Source organism: Prosopis cineraria, unplaced genomic scaffold, assembly GCF_029017545.1.
Source record: "Prosopis cineraria cultivar Desert tree isolate PC_DT_omini unplaced genomic scaffold, ASM2901754v1 PC14, whole genome shotgun sequence".
NCBI classification, from domain to species: domain Eukaryota; kingdom Viridiplantae; phylum Streptophyta; class Magnoliopsida; order Fabales; family Fabaceae; genus Prosopis; species Prosopis cineraria.
This window is the reverse complement of record NW_026555345.1, coordinates 1832224-1848907: the sequence shown is the minus strand read 5'-3', so window position 1 is coordinate 1848907 and position 16684 is coordinate 1832224. Positions and strand designations below refer to the sequence as shown.

The window sequence follows — 16684 nt, the reverse complement described above, 5'->3', positions numbered from 1 at the left end:
ACTCAGCGGACCGACATTTTTTCAAAATTAAACAAGCACGTTTTACAAATGTAAGGAAACAAAGCTCAAGAGGCAGGTACTCTATTCTATATATAGGCCGAAAGCAAAAACATAAATGTTGGACTCAGAATTATGAGATTAAAGCCTCGTTTACACACACATGAAACATCATTAATCTAGAACACATACAAGAAGATGAATTGATTATTTTCAACTGTAATTGCTCTGAGTTAGTTTATTTTGTGTATATGAACTCACTTTTTTTTTAAGCCCATTTCATTCTTTAATATTTATATACCAAGAACTCTCTCCATTTAGACAATGTAAAACTTCTTTTAACACACACACAATTACTACAACAAATGATGCTCTCAATAGGATTCTAAATATGGATCCTCTACCATCTGTAAGAGAAGCCTTCGTCATAATGCAAAGAGAGGATTAGAGGCGCAAGGTAATGCTAAAAGAAGACTATGTACCTCGAACTAATGTCACGTAATCTCCTACTCTTGCTGTTTAGTTTAAAGATCAAAAAAACAATAAGGGGAGGCCAGTTTGTGAGCATTGCAAGAAAACTAGTCATACTAAGAATAGGTGCTAGGATATTCATGGCAAGCCACCGGACTAGAAACCAAAGAAAGGAAAAGGCCGTGGTTATGTAGTTAAAGCCTCCAAAAGCGAGGAACTGGGTCCTGCCAATTTTTTATTAAAGGATGATCAACTCAACAAAATTCTAAACATGCTAAAAGCACTTCAAAACAATCATCAACCTCAAAAACATGTTGCCACTGTTGTTCGGTCCAAAGCTTTGGCCACCACTAAAGATATGAGTTCCAGAAGTTGTTGAATTGTTGACTCTAGTGCATCAAATCATATGATTGATGATATTACTTTTTTTACCTCTTATACACCTTGTAAGGAAAACTTACTGTGAAAATTACTAATGCATCCGATTCCATAGTTGCTGGCATTGGGAGCATTAAAATCTCTGCACCCTTACAATCCATTTTGTTTTCCATGTTCCTAATTTGAAGTGTAATTTGCTTTCTATAAGTCAACTGGCTAGAGAGAAAGGTGCACACTAATTTTTTTGCCACTCATATTGGCAATGCTAGAGAGTTTGATGAACTTCACTATTTAGGTTAAAAGTGGTATTAGTGGTACTAAAACTTTCCTTTTCGGTCACTAATTGGAGTTATGGACTTATGGCCGAAACAATTTGGATATCCTAACTTTCATTATCTGTCTCAAATGTTTACAATGACTCTTGTGAAACTTTTAAGTATCATTAAACATTTTCCCCCTAAATGGTATCATGCATGTCAGCCTTTTACGCTAGTGAACTATAAGGTCCTTCTTGTAATGGACCTGATTTTTTTAGTCACAATTTTTCACAATATTTTTATTTTGATAAAAACAAAAACCTTTCTCTCCTTTTAATAAATAAATATTTTTTCAAAAAAAACTGCCCAAATAAAAATTCAATAGGATTTTCAAAAAAATAACCACCATGCTTAGAGTAGATGAAGCTCAATAAATAGTTTGCAACAAGCCCAAGGTTCAACCACAATTTATAGATATTATCAATTTAGTCAAACACAGTTTTTCCTGTATAATACCATTAATATGTACAATTCAAAATAAATGGGCTCAGCCCAATAGAAAACACAGTCTAGATCGGCATGCTTAAAAGTCATCCAATTCAAACAAAAGGATTGAATAATTTTAGTCAAATAACTTATAATAATTATCCAAAATAAAGTTATATAATTAAGTTCCTAGGTCATAGCAACTATAATAACAAAATAAAAAGAAAACACGTGTCAAGTCAAGAGAAAAGAGCCCAAGCTCACTTTTTTGACACCCTTTTCGTAGCTTCACCTAACTACTCACCTAAAAATTGGTAAAAGGTAACATGTGAGAGCAAAAATCTCAATAACAATTAGATATTCTAACATATATCAACATATTTTTTGAAACTAGCTTGCAAATATATATATATATATATATATATTGCAATCGTTTCATAACAATACATAAAATAAGAGATGGAGGGTTCATAATCATGTAACAATTTCTAAATCAATATTAAATTAAAACAATAGTGATGTGCTAGCCAATCTCACCCTTTTAACTTCCAACTCCCTTATTACCACTAACTGCCCGACCAAGGATATATTGCCATCAAAATAAAATTTCCCTCCTTGAAAAAAGAGATGCTCAACATCCCAAAATATCAAAGACATCAAAAACTATAAGTAAAAGGCCAATCACTACGTGTATAGTGAAAACAAACCATGTGGCATGAATAGCCAATCATCAATACTAAACAAACAATCACAACACTAGCCATCCTTACTACCTCTTTTCCATCACATAAAACAACTATTACATGTAAATCAACAAGCATGCTTAAAAAGAGTAAAATAGTTTACATTTCACAAGAAAAACACACAAATATACTTGAAAAGAATTCTAGTCATTTTCAATCATGAACTTTTCAAACAAATAATATAACAATAATTACCATGTTTTAAAAAAGAACAAACTATTATACGATGAATTTTATATAAACACAAGCATGTTAGAATGTTCCAAACCATTTCCTAGAAAAAACAATAAACAAGCCCTCTGTAGGTACAACAGCATTCCCAAACAATAATTTATATTTATATATACAATAATAAAAACTAGTATTTTAATACTCCATCTGTTTAAAAATATAAGGTATTTTTAATTGAATCTCACCCCCTATAAAGTAGTTACTTACTTTTTAACTAACCTTATTTTTTTACATTTACCCCTATAAAACACCCTATAATAAATATAAAGTTATTATCAATAGAGAAACTTTTAAAAAAAGGTAATAATTACACATCGAAAGATTAAAAATGCCTTACATTTTTAAATTTTTAACTCCTCAAAAAATACCTTAAATTTTTTAATGGAGAAAGTATATAAAAAAATATTACAGTGTTATATCTTTTCCAAGTTGTAACTAACCCACACATATAAGTAACTCTTTAGCCACAATAACAAAGTAATTTACAACATTAAATGATATAAATACTATTAAAATATATATATATATATATATATGTTATAATTTATCTATTAAATACAAAATTCAACTAAACTTCTCCATTTTCCAAATTCAACTTCAACATTTTCAACTCATTTTTTTAACCTAAATTACATCCAAATAATCCATTTAAATTCATGAATCACACTTCTAACTCCAACCTTCAAAAATCTCCAAATCTCCAACCGTCCCAAATCCAAATTTTCAATCCCTATCAATAATATAAATATTTCATAAGAAATTTTAACATTTAATCACCCACTTTTAACCTTAAAAATAATCTTTCAATCCCATAATCACCAAATACCTCCAAAATGAACATCCAAAATCCTCAAATTTACAATCATATCATTCCAATCCAAATTCCCCCAACTAAAACTCAAAATTAAGTTAGATTAACTTATCTAAATCCCAAAAACATAATTTAATTAATATAAATATTCTATATATTACAAATCACAAATTTTGTAACTAGAACCTTAACTTTAAATTCTCAAGTCAATCAATAGAACCAATCTAAACTGAAAAAATTTAAGTATTAACTTATTTAGACTATCCTATAATTCTAGTTTGTTAAAAGTTAATGCTTACTTAAACTTTTAATCTTAAAATTTATTTACTCATCAAAATATTATTACAATTATGAAGCTTTCAATGAGTCAAAAAATATTTATGGAAATAATGTTAAGAATGGAAGTAATTTTGAGTATAAAATCTTATCCCAAAATCTTTTCAAGAACCACCACTGTGTCTCTTCTCTCCTTCCTCCTTTACTGTCGTGACTTGCTGGAGAAGAATAAAAAAGGAAAAGAAATTAAATGAAAAATATACATTGGGTGGCCCCACGCCAACCCCCTTACTTATGTAAGTGCATGTATGTATATGTATATATATATATATTTTCCTCCCTCGCCCAACCTAATGCACGCCGGTCCCTTCTTTCTTTGTTATTATTTTTCATTTTCTAAAAACCTTAACTTGAAATTTTATCCAACGTTAAACTAAAAAAAAAATTTCTTAATTAATTTATTTACCTTAAAATATTTTTTCAAATTTTTATTAATTCTAAATAATTTTAAAAATTTAAATTGAAATGTTACACTTCTCTTACTCCTAATTATACACATCCATAGTGAACTATGGAATCCTTCTAGTACTCCTACTTGGACACATTCTAAATAGTTCATCACATTCATTGAGAATCATATACAAGTAAGTTGGGCATTCTTGATGAAAGACAAAATTGAAGTTTATCAAACCTTCATTGATTTTTACCACATGGTTCAAACTCAATTTTAAACTAACGTTCATATTCTTCACATTGATAATGGTATTAAATATTTCAATAAAGCTTTGTCAATTTTCGCAAAGATCATGACATCATTCATAAAGTACTTGTCCTTATAACTCACAACAAGATGAGATTGCAAAAAGAAAAATCAAAGACATCTTTGAAACTACTCGAGCTCTTATGTTAAGTAGTAATGTACCCAAATACCATCAGGATGATGGTATTTTGACTGCTTATTTTATAATCATCTGCCAAGCAAAACCTTGTCCTGCAGAAAACCCGTACAAGTCCTCCAAACCTCCTATAACCAAACCTACCTTCACAAGTCTCAAGTGCAGCTGCTATAAACTTAGCTTCTGCACTGCTTCTTGCAACTACACTATTTCTTACTTCTCAAGGTGACAAGATAGCGCCAAACATAAGTACAACATCTATATGTGGATTTTTTGTCTAGTCTGAATCAGTAAAGATATCCATGTTTTGTTTGTCAAACCTTTTGAACAAGAGGCCGCATCCTGAAGACCCCTTCAAGTACCTAAGGATCCTATAGATTTTGTCCAAATGTTTTTGCCCTGGATCATGAGAGTGTTTACTAACTACACTCACTACCAAGGAAATATCAAGTCAAGTATGACAAAGATTGATCAACTTCCCCATAATTCATTGGTAAGGTTTGGAGGACTCGTATAGGTGTTTTGAAAGAAAAGTAGCAATTAGAATAGCACCATCCTGATGGTATTTTGGTGCATTACTACTAAATATAAGAGCCTGAGTAGTTTCAAGGATGTGTCTATTTTTTTTACAATCTCATTTTGTTGTGGACTGTAAGGACAAGTACTTTTATGAATAATGCCATGATCTTTGAGAAATAATGAAATACTCAATACTGTTAGGTTGTCCAAGTGCTCTTATCATTCTTTCCTCTTCCTCTATTCCTAGACAGTCGCTCCTCTCCTACATTGTTTTATGTCCACTCACGACAACATAACAAATACCATTATCATTGTGAAGAACTTGAATGTTAGTTTGAAGTTGAGTTTGAGCCATGTGGTAAAAATCAATTAAGGCTTGATAAGCTTCAATTTTGCCTTCAAGGAAGAATGTGATGAAGTATTCAGAGTGTGTCCAATTAGGAGTACAAGAAGGACCGCATAAATTGCTATGGATGAGTGTAAAAGGCTGAGACGCATGATATTCATTTGGAGGAAAAGATGTTTGATGATGCTTAGAAATTTTGCAGGAGTCACAATAAACGTTGGAACAATCTTTATTTGCGCAAATGAAAGGAAACATTTAAGACATACAATGAAAGTTAGGATGTCATAACCATTTCTGCCATAACTCCAATTCACTAGTCCCCGTCCTAAGAAACGTGGAGATCTTTATTGATGCTTGAACAAAAGTGTGAACTTGCCAATAAGACTTTAGGCCAATTTAGATTTAAGTTAGGTATAATTAATTATAAAAATAATTGATTTTAATTATAATTGATTATGTTATAACGCAATCTATTTAGTATTGAAATTAATTTTATCTATACAAATTACTAAAAAGGACATTGCTTTTTAAAATTAAATTATTGACAAAGTTGTGTTTAATATTATTAAATTTGTTAAACTTTATTTAATAAGTAAAATATATTGTTTAACAATAAAATTGAATTTATAAGCAACCTTTTAGAGTTTATTTCAAAATGTGATTCTGGCTCAATAAATTATTAACTTTGGTGGCTGTTTGGATAAATTTTGCCAAAAATCAATTATTTTGGCTCAATAATCGATTTTTGGCCGAATCCAAGCAAGCTATTTGTTCGGATAGTTTGTTTTCCATTAGCATCTCATATAATCTAGTTAAATATGATAGAATGAAGCATGTTGAAATCAGCAGGCATTTTATAAGAGAAAAGATATATAAAGGTTTAATTCAATTAGTCTATATTCCTTCTAGAGAACAAATGGCGGACATTCTCACAAAAGGACTAGCTTGAACAAGTTTGAATACTTCACTGACATCTATAATCCAACTTAAAAGGGAGTGTGAAAATTCTAGAATTATTTTTCTATATGTTTGTATTTAATGTGATTATTGTAAGGATCAGTTGATTTTTCGGCCCCATAGAATTAATTGGGCAGATTGCATGTACTGTAGTTAATTTCAATTTGAGTGGAATAACATATCCAAGAATCATTCCCGGCCGCAGGATCCAAGCTAGGCAAGTGGATGCAGAAGTTCCCACATGACATCATGTTTATGAAAAATGGAGCTAGCTCCTGACATGTGCTGCTGTTTACAGGACATCGTTGCTGTTGCTGCTATTCTTTCTTATGGTAACAATGCATTGGTAAACTTCGACATTGAGAATATTGGAGATCATATTGCATTGTCTTAATTCATAGAAGTAGAACAATTACTCAAAGCAGTGGTTGTTTTATGTTAAAGAGCATCAAACAGGCAAATGATAACTGAGATCAATTTTCGCAGGTATTTTAGAGAGGTTTGAATTCAACTGAAAAATCTTGTGATTTAAATGGCATAACAAGTCGTCAACATTGGCTTTACTTATCAGACTATGGTTTTTCCAGAGAGTTCTCACCTTGTTTCATTACTTGGGATTTACTTCTGTCTTTTATGCTCTGTTTGAACCAATTGCAGGGTGATATCAAGAATGATGAAGGCTTGGAGTAATAAGACTATTCAATTTATGAAGACTGTAGTTTACACGGATCTTCATTATTTGTCATTTTCTAATTTGAAGCTTTAAAATTAGAGTGTTTTTTACAGCTATTATTCTTTTCATCAACATTTTTATGTTATTGAAGAAAAAAAAATAAATTAAAAAATAACATTCTGGCACATGGATATGTATAAAAGAAGTATTAACAAGCATGCGAAGCAATTTGAAGTATCAGTGCCTCATAGAACTTGATTAATGTTTAATAGTGATTAGAATTCTTCCATTCGGTGTTCCCTAAAAATCCCGGGGGGGGGGGGGGAGGCTGGGCTCAATAGATAAATCGGAAGACAAACAATTTCATATACTGCATATTAGTGAAGGCTAACTAATGAAGATTCATATACACGTAATCTCAGAAATTTTAATAAATGTCTCTTGCTCAGGAACACTCCAACTTAGAATTTTATATTTCTATTCACACTTGCCATAATCATATACGTATTCTCATTATATTAATCACCCTTTGCTCAAGTGACATGGCAAGCACCATGTTGTTCATTGCAATTATAGGACATAAAAATTTGAATTAATGACGCATACATGTGATGGCAATCAAATTTGATACGACTCGCCCATATTTTTTTTCCATAAAAAAAAAATAAAATTTGATATGGATGCTTTGATTCCATTTGACGCTAAAACAGAAATAACATGCGGGGTTAATGCAATCTATGGCTTCCATTTCTTACCTTCAACTCTTTCTCCTCCTTCCCCCTTCTTCATTTTACTTTATGTGTGTTAAAACTTTAAATCATGTTTGTAAAACAAGATATTACGTTAACTGATACATTATTTTAATACTTAATCAATTTACAACACTATATAGAAACCACTATTCACACCCTTATTTCTGCGCCTGCTTCTCATATACATGTTAGAGGATACAATACAACTCATGAATATTAACTTATACATGACAACAGACAGAAAAACCAAATAAGTCGAATATTAATTCATTCACATAACATGTGCATATCTTTCCCTTATATATATACATATACATTAATAATAATGGAGACATGCATATAATTCCCTAATTACTCTTCTCCTTATTTTATACTAATATAGGTTTAAGATTCTGCTTTTCTTTATGGGGGAACAAAAATGGAAAAACTGAGATTTGCAAGGTTAGAAGGAAGATAGATGATCGAATAGCCAAACATGATCCCAGAATATATGCTCAGTATTATCAATCACATTCATGTACAACTATGAGACACTCATGGGGAAAAAATGAATTGGAGTGTCCGAGGTCATCCTAGATATTTTATGTAACTAGTGGTTGAAGATGTTAAGAAGGGAAACCCTGGTTCTGACAAGTTTCCTTGAGAGGCATTCAACTTTTATCTCTAGATCCTGAATGCACATCTCCAAGTTTTCCAAATGGCCTTGAATATTGTCCATGGATGCTTTCTTGCCACTGATGAGAGACTTCAAAGTAGTATCTGCCTTCTCAAATTCATTTGTGCTTAATTCTTGAGAGTCACAAGCAACTCTTTTTGGCTGCATCAACTTGGAAATTGCTGACCATCTGCTTTGTTTTGACTGTCCCTTTGGATCGGAGATGAAGTACAGCAAAGATTCTAATGTGCTCACAGTGACTGCTTCTGCTTCTTTTAGCATGCCTAGCATGTCATGTTCCTTGGTTGCAGACGAAACTATGAATTGATTTCTTATTTCTTTGATGTTTCCCAAGGTCTTTCGAACTGCTTTCTTCACATTTTTCCTTGAAGCCAAATAATTTCCAGCCCCAACTGTGAATGCAGCTTCAGCTCCCCTTCTTCTTATGGCTGACTGAACTTCATACACGGACTCCTTTGACTGTTCAAGACAATCTTTAGCAGTACTGCAGATATCCAAGAGCCTTAGAGACCCATCAAGTAGTTCATCAACACATTTTTGGCTGCAATCTTGTGCAAAGACTTGTCGGGCGGTTGACAATTGAAGCAACTTATCATGATAGTCCTGTAAATCCTGCAAGCCACTGAGTTTGTACCTTAAAGAAGATGAAGAAGAGGAAGAATCAGAAGACTTCAATCTGTTCAGATGATCCTCAAATTGTGATACAAGGGGGTGAGGTGCGGTGGGAAAGCTATTAGTGCGTGTATGCAGAGAGATCTTTGGGTTTGATTCAATGGCTTCCATTTTCTCTTCTTAGAATATAGAAGGCTTGGAGATGAGAATGCAATTTCTTCTAAACTTGAGAGTTTCAGCGGTTGGCATCTTCTTATATAGCCAAAGAATAGAGGGGGACAAGAAGAATATTATTCTTTTCACATGTCACCAAGTGGGCATGCAATAATATCACATTAACACGATTCTTTGTGCTTCCATTGTATTGTTTTCTCAGTGCTTCCCGCATAGCAAACTGACCAACTCATTCATCAATTTTTGGGTTGAGAATCACAAGAATCCACGTGCTTTAGATGGATTCCTTGGCAATGTCTCCTCCATCTCAACTAAAACTGTGTGTACCAGCGAAGCATACTATTGGAGTGAGCATCATATATGGATCTTTTGTCTGTGGGAAGGGCTGTTTCTATCATTAAATAATCTCTATTCAACGAACTTGAATGAATAGTAGTTCCAACAAATATGGTTTAAGATTGTAATAGGAATCTATTCTTGTTCAGAGATTGAGGGTCATATATGGATGGCGATATTTATGCAGTTTTCTCGATTCAGTGTCCATTAATTAAAGTGGCTGGTCATCAACAGGAGGCTGGCACTTTTCCACTTTCTGTTTCAATATAAGCTTTGTCATACTAGGATGGAACATAGTCATTATAATATAATGATACAGAAGCAGAGAAATCATGCTCATAAAAATCTTGCAAACTACTGAAGATGGACAAGTAGCAATATTATGTATTATGATGCTACTAATAAGAGGGACAAATTGTCACAGGACAACATGTTTTTGTTGGAGCCATTCGTTCCAACTATTCATGTTATATGTTTTTTTAAGAAAATAAAGAAAGAAAAGACAAGGGGAGACACACAAGCACTATAAAGAGCAAAAAAAAAAAACATCAAAAGAAGTGCCAAGCTATGCGACTGAAGAGAGATTGCAAGAAAAAAGCATGCCCTACCTTTGACCTTTGCATATGTTTCTGATGGAATGCAGAAAGGGCTGTCAGTATATTGCTTTTTTGTACAGATTCTGAGGTATTCGACCCTTTAAGAATTATTCTGCCTTCTCTGCTTTGGCTTCTAATCATCCATTATCAGATGAAATTTTAGTAATTTAGAGTGGTGAAGAAGACTAGAGAGTTCTAGTAACTTGTACAATTTGGATTTCATCTTCAATCCCTGTCACGATGCAAACTAGTGATTATATAATAGGAGAATCACATCTGAGAACCTCTCAAAAAAATTATTCACAGACAAGGACTAATACATAATGAATTGTTGTTAAAATGAAAATGTGACTTGTTTTTTCTTGAATGGGACTTGTTAGTCTTTGTTTGTGAATAATTTATTTGAGAGATCCTTCAATGTGATTCTCCCTTATATAATCAAGAAGGAAGTAGGAGAGGTGATTTCTCAAGTATTCCATTCCACATGGTTCATGACATGAATTGCATTTCTTGAATATGAAGAGAAATAGGGCTTGGATAAGCATCAGGTGCTGATGCTGTTGCCAGTGGTGCCTCTGTACAATCTTTCATGGTATCTGCTTCTGAGTCCACAGAGGAGGAAGTTATGAATTATACTGAAACTATAGATGCTGGAAGGGAGAGACAGGAAGTCCTGGTTTAGAAGAGAATGAGATGTGGCCAGGACATGCAAGTTAGTATAGAAGATGAACACGCTTGAAGTTGAAGAGAAGGGAGGAATAAACATGAAGCCAGTATAGAAGATGAACAAATATATTCAAAGGTGTTAAGTTTACACGAGAATAATATCATGAATTTAGGTACAAGCTGGTTGAGATACATAGGCTTGTGAAGCCGTCAGTGGAGGACCAGGAAGCTCATCACAATGTGAAAGTTTCAGGATACCAAAATCATATGATCATGAAGGTACCATGAGGCTCATTACAATTGCTCAATATGAATGCATTTTTAGAACAAGAACCGTGGGAGGAACATCAAATTGTGTGGAACTAGGAGAAGACTATTCTAAACTATATGATAGAGGAACTGCTATAGTGATGAAGGCTTTGCGAACATGATTTGGCCAGCTACAGGATTTTGGTGGTAGATAAGGCTAATGAATGATCACTCTCGCCCATTTTAAGTTATCTAGATTTGCAACTCTGAGGTGCCAAACTGGATGAAAAAATATTTTTGTGACTATTTATGTCATGCTTCAATGAGTTGAAATACACTATACTAAAGAAGTAGCAGCTGACTACCTAGGTGCAGCTATTATGACAACATTTCAAGCCATGTGACTTAGGCTCCGTTTGGTTTTACTGTTTGCATCCCTCAAAGTCCTCTTGAAATGAGATAATATTGGGATGTTGTTTGGATTTGAAAAGTTTTCAAAAAGCCCATTTTAGAAGTCTATTTGAAAATACCCTCAATGTCCTTTCACTCAACATTCAAATTAGGAGCTTTTAAAATATATTTTAAAAATGCACCCAAGGCATGATAAAATAAAAGTTGGTTACATATTTTTAACTTGCACATTAATTCCCAACCCTCAAGTTTCAAATATAAAAAAGCAAGTAACGTTCAACAGAAGGACGTTTTATGACTTTTTCTTCATGTACTTTTTTAAATGAGCTTTGGAATTTTATTTTTTTTTTTAGACAAAACACCTTTGGCACTTGGAGAATCGCTGAAGTATTGCAACTATTAAAAGTGGATTCATCAAACGGCCTCTTAGTATTGAACTATTAATTAACAAACAAGAGAAATAAAAAGACTTTGAAAAAATTCGGTCACTCCGCCATTATACCTTTCATCATTTTTGCGTTATTGAATTAAGATGAATAACTTGCAAGTGAACAGTATCAAAAAAAGAAGATATAAAACTCATTGCTTCTGATTTTCTACCACTCCACATAATCCGAAGGAGGGAATTTAATTATGATTAGAAATCACCAGTTCAGTGTTCACCTTAAAAATCTAAGAACTGACTTTGGGTTGAACAGATAGATTGGAAGACAAGAAATTTCATATAATGCATCCGGTGAAGGTTAACTAATGAAGATTCACAGAATCCTATATTTCTGTTCAAACTTGCAACAACCATATCTGTATTATATTAATTGCCTATGCACGAGTGACATGACAACCACCGCGTTATTTATTGCAATTATAGCACATAAAACTTGAATTAATAACACACGTGAGAGCAATAAAATATGGCATGGATGCCTTGATTCCATTGACCCTATTTATTGAATACCATGTGGCTTTAACACAAACTATGGCTTAATTCCATGTATCATCTTCAACTCTTGCTCTTCCTCCCTCATCTGTGCGCTAGAACCGTGTTTGTAAAACAAGTCATTATGTTAACAGGTTGACTTTATAAAAAAATTACTGGAGGCTATCCTACTGGTTATAATTTTCATGTTTATATTTAATCTTAAAATTGAAAAAAAAAATTCAGGTAATAAATTAGAGATAAAGAATGTGATCAAATAGCCACAAAGTGATACCAAGATAACATAATACTCAGCAAAAGAACAATATTACTCGTCATATTCATGTACAAGTATGAGACACTCATGGGGAAAATTTGGATTTGGTTGTCAAAGGTTATTCTTAATATATTTTTTTTCATACTAGTGATTGAAGATATTGAGAAGAGAAACTCTATTTCTGATAAGTTGCCTTGAGAGATTCTCAACTCCTATTTCTAGATCATGAATGCAAATCTCCAAATTTTCTAAATTGCATTGGAAATTGTCGGTAGATGTAGACTTGTGACTGATGAGAGACTTCAAAGCTGCATCTACCTCAACAAATTCGTTCGTGATTGATTCTTGAGAATCACAAACTACTCTTTTTTGCTGAATCAACTTAGAGATTGTTCCCCATCTGCTTTGCTTTGATCGCCCTTTTGGATGAGAGATGAAGTGCAACAAAGATTCTAAAGTCCTCACTGTGACTACTTCTGCTTCTTTTAACATTCTAAGCAAGACCAGCTCCTCGTTTTCTATGGTTGAAGAACAAATATTTTTTGTCCTTTTGACATTTACAAAGGCCTTTTGGATTGCCTTCTTCATCTTCTTCCTTGAAGCCAAGTAATTTTCTCCCTCAATTGTGATTCCATTATCTGCAACTCTACTTCTACGAATGGTTGAGTGAAGTTCATGCTTGCCTGCTTTTGATTGAATTAGGAAATCTCCAACGCTGCTGCAGATATCCAAGATCCTCAAAGAAATATCAAGCAGTTCATCACAGACTTGTCGCTGCATTCTCTTGCAAGGGCCTGCTGAGCCATTGGCAATTGGAGCATCTTATCAGTACAGTCAAGCAAATCTTGCAGGCCACTGAGTTTGCATCTTAGAGGAGAAGAAGAAGAAGCTGATTCAGAAGACTTTAATCTGTTAAGATGCACCTCAAATTGAAATAAAAGAGGGTGAGATGCAGAAGGCAAGCTGTTGCAACGAATTTGAAGAGAGTTCTTTGTGTTTGGGGCAATGGCTGTCATTTTTTCTTCTCAGAAAAAGAGATGGCTAAGAGGTTGTATGTATAATTTGTTCAAAACTAAGTTCTAATTGTCAGCAATCTTCTCTATATATGGCAAACAAGTAGAGGCAGACAAGAAGAATATATTCCTCGTCAAATGTCACAAAGTCACCGTGACTTGGATCTTAAACCTAAGATGGCATTTTGTTTGTTCAGTGCCTCCCAGACACCAAGCTTCCCAACTCATCCTTCAGTCTTAAACTTGGGAATCACACGAGTTCTCCAGCAATGGCAACTTCCCCAGATGGGATTCCTCTTATATGTCTCCTGCATCTTAAAATCTATCTGATATAAAAACCCAAATTTTAAACACCATGTGGGAAGGCCATTATATTTAGCATCAATATGATACTATGCCAAGAGAAAGAGGAACAGTTTCTGTCATATGATACCACTTGGTTGTTAAATTTTCTTATTACTTTATTGCAATTTATTCTTCTTGAGGAACATTTTCATATTCACATCACCATGGTTGATCTTTTTTTTTTTTTTCCGACGTTCATGCACTGTTTCTTATTTAATATCAAATGATTGATATTCAAGCCAATGCACATGGTACCCTGCTTTACTTGAAATCATGAAGATTAAACTTAATACATTGTTGTTCCCAATACAATACTAAATAAATTAATCCATGATTAAGGATATGCAAGACGTTAATGATGCCTTTAACTGTATAAAATAAGGTAAAAAAATGATCAATTTGGTTTCATGGTTTTACTTTTTATTATCCCAAATGCAATTGTCTATGACTTGCGTATTTTCCCTTGAAACTAACTTCTATCATCATCATCATTGTTATTATTATTTGTAGGGAAAATTGATTAAGAGATACAAGGAACAAACAAAAAGCCTGCAATAGTTTTGGAAAGGCAATTGGGGAGCTAAATACTAAAACTCTTTCTGCTTTAGGAAAGGTTACGCCAAAGGTTCTTTTTCCGTTGTTGTTGTTATGAAGGAAAAACTATTGAAGATATACAGAAAACAAAACAAGAAGCCTGCATTAAACTCTGTTCTGCACTGGGGAGGCTGAGTAAAAAGTATTTTAGCAACACTATAAGGCAGGGATTCAACATATCCATTAGCACCTATGATGAAGCGATAAAGTTATAAAAAGCTTGAGAACTTTGAAAATCCTGTTATTGATTATTCACTGCTAACAAAGTAATAGGCTTTTCGCTTTGAGCAACCTTTTTGAATTCTCATTATCTTCTATATTAAAACTTTAATATTGAGAATAATAATTGTTTTTAGTAAGACAATCAGTTTCTATTTCAACAAATAGATGTAGTACAGTTTCTATTTCTATGGTTGCTTAAGTGAAAATAATTCACATGTCTTTACAAAACTTTAATGCCTCCCCTTAGTACATTAAACTAGTAATTGAGGATGTTGAGAAAGGCAACTCTAATTTTGATCAAACGCCTGAAAAGAAACTCAAGTCCTTCTTCAAGATCTTGGATGCAAGACTCCAATTTTTCCAACTTATTTTGCAAATCATTGATGTTGTTTGACTTGCTTGTCATGTTAAATACAAAGAACTGCAATGCGGAATCAACTTTTTCAAACTCATTCTCATCTTCAACTCCTTGTGCAGAAACTACTCTTTTGCTGTGCATTAGCTTTGAAACCAAAGACCACCTGCTTGGCTTTGATTGTGTTGAACCTGAAATGAAGTTCAACAAAGACTCAAATGTTGAAAGAGTAACCACTTCACCTTCCTTTAACAAGCTAACCAAGGTCATGGTTTGATGATCTTTGTTTGTGTCAAGTCGACAACATTTGTTTGCAGCAACTCCCTTTAGACTCTCTAGGGCTTTGAAGATTGCTTTTCTCACCACCTTTCTTGAGGTCAAGAATTTCTTAACCTCAGTTGCGAGTTCCACATCATTTCCTCCTCTTCTTCTTCTTATAATTGATTGAAGTTCCCGGGTGCATTCTTTCGTGTGCAGCAAGGCATCTTTTGCTGATGTGCATGCGTCTAGGACCCTTAGAGATCCATCCAATAGCTCATCTACCCATTTCTCTTGATGTTCCCGGACAAGTGCTTCTTGTGTAAGGGGAAGTTGGACTAATTTCTCAATAGAATCATGCAAGTCCTGAAGGTTATTGAGCTTCAAGCTGAGCAATGAAGAAGAAAGAGTGGCATCTGTGGCCCCAAAATGAGAAAAGTGTTCATGGCATTGTAGAATTAAAGGATGGGGTTTTGATGGCAAACTATTAGAACGAACATGGTTGTGGGATTTTTTATTTAATACAGAGGCTGCCATTTTTTTCCTCGAGAGAAGAGAAAGGTCTTGAAATTGAAAATGTTGAATTGAATCACTGATTTGCCTTCCTCTTCTGGAAATGGCTATATATGTATATATCAAGGCATAGGAGAATTCATGAATCTCACCAATGTTGCTAAGTGCTAACAACCTAGATTGATCTAGGCACAGCCATGGATTTGGGATGCAATATCTCCTTATCTTAATCTCTCACCATAATCTCTACAGCTCATAAACCCATTTTTAATATATTTTGTCCTTATTATTTTGTTTCTCTCACTTCTATGATCAGATAAGGCCAGTTTTTTAATCAGGTGCGCTGTATCTTTATACTTAATTATTATACATTGCACGAGGGACAATGACATTTACATGTTAGTTGCATCTAATAATTTAAGATATTTCCTTCTGTATAGGGTTTTCTTTCTTCTAACATTAATTTGAGTATTTCATAATGTTTTAGACCCACTAACATGGGAATAGAGGCAATTATAAATCCAGATTCGGGGAATCAATACAAGATATGGATTTCAATAATCACTCTTCTCATCCTTATCTGTACTACCAATTTAATTCCAAAACATTCAAATTATCTGAAAAAAAGAAATGAGAATTTTATCCACATATATTAAGATTATGTGCAATGAAAGTAAC

The 16684-nt window shown here is 33.3% G+C and overlaps 2 protein-coding genes across 2 annotated transcripts; both read right to left on the bottom strand.

Moving 5' to 3' along the window:
- Positions 1-8269: 8269 nt before the first annotated feature.
- On the bottom strand, positions 8270-9288 carry LOC129292117 (uncharacterized). Its single transcript, XM_054929639.1, has one exon. The coding sequence runs from the start codon at positions 9250-9252 to the stop codon at positions 8383-8385; it is 870 nt and encodes a 289-aa protein (XP_054785614.1). The 5' UTR covers positions 9253-9288; the 3' UTR covers positions 8270-8382.
- A 3515-nt stretch (positions 9289-12803) lies between these two features.
- LOC129293060 (uncharacterized) lies at positions 12804-16186 on the bottom strand. The gene is made up of 3 exons (XM_054930865.1): positions 15138-16186; positions 14740-14789; positions 12804-13527 (listed from the first exon to the last, which is right to left on the bottom strand). The coding sequence occupies exons 1-3, from the start codon at positions 16028-16030 to the stop codon at positions 12851-12853; spliced, it is 1620 nt and encodes a 539-aa protein (XP_054786840.1). The 5' UTR covers positions 16031-16186; the 3' UTR covers positions 12804-12850.
- Between the last annotated feature and the right edge of the window lie 498 nt (positions 16187-16684).

Excerpts from the sequence above, each read along its gene's own strand:
- LOC129293060 (XM_054930865.1), bottom strand. The coding sequence starts at position 16,030 with ATGGCAGCCTCTGTATTAAATAAAAAATCCCACAACCATGTTCGTTCT. Across the intron at positions 14,790-15,137 it reads CTCAACATCCTCAATTACTA|CCTCCCCAGTGCAGAACAGA; the intron begins GTTTAATGTACT and ends CTTTTTACTCAG. Across the intron at positions 13,528-14,739 it reads GGCTTCTTGTTTTGTTTTCT|ATGCTCCAATTGCCAATGGC; the intron begins GTATATCTTCAA and ends TGTACTGATAAG.
- LOC129292117 (XM_054929639.1), bottom strand. The coding sequence starts at position 9,252 with ATGGAAGCCATTGAATCAAACCCAAAGATCTCTCTGCATACACGCACT.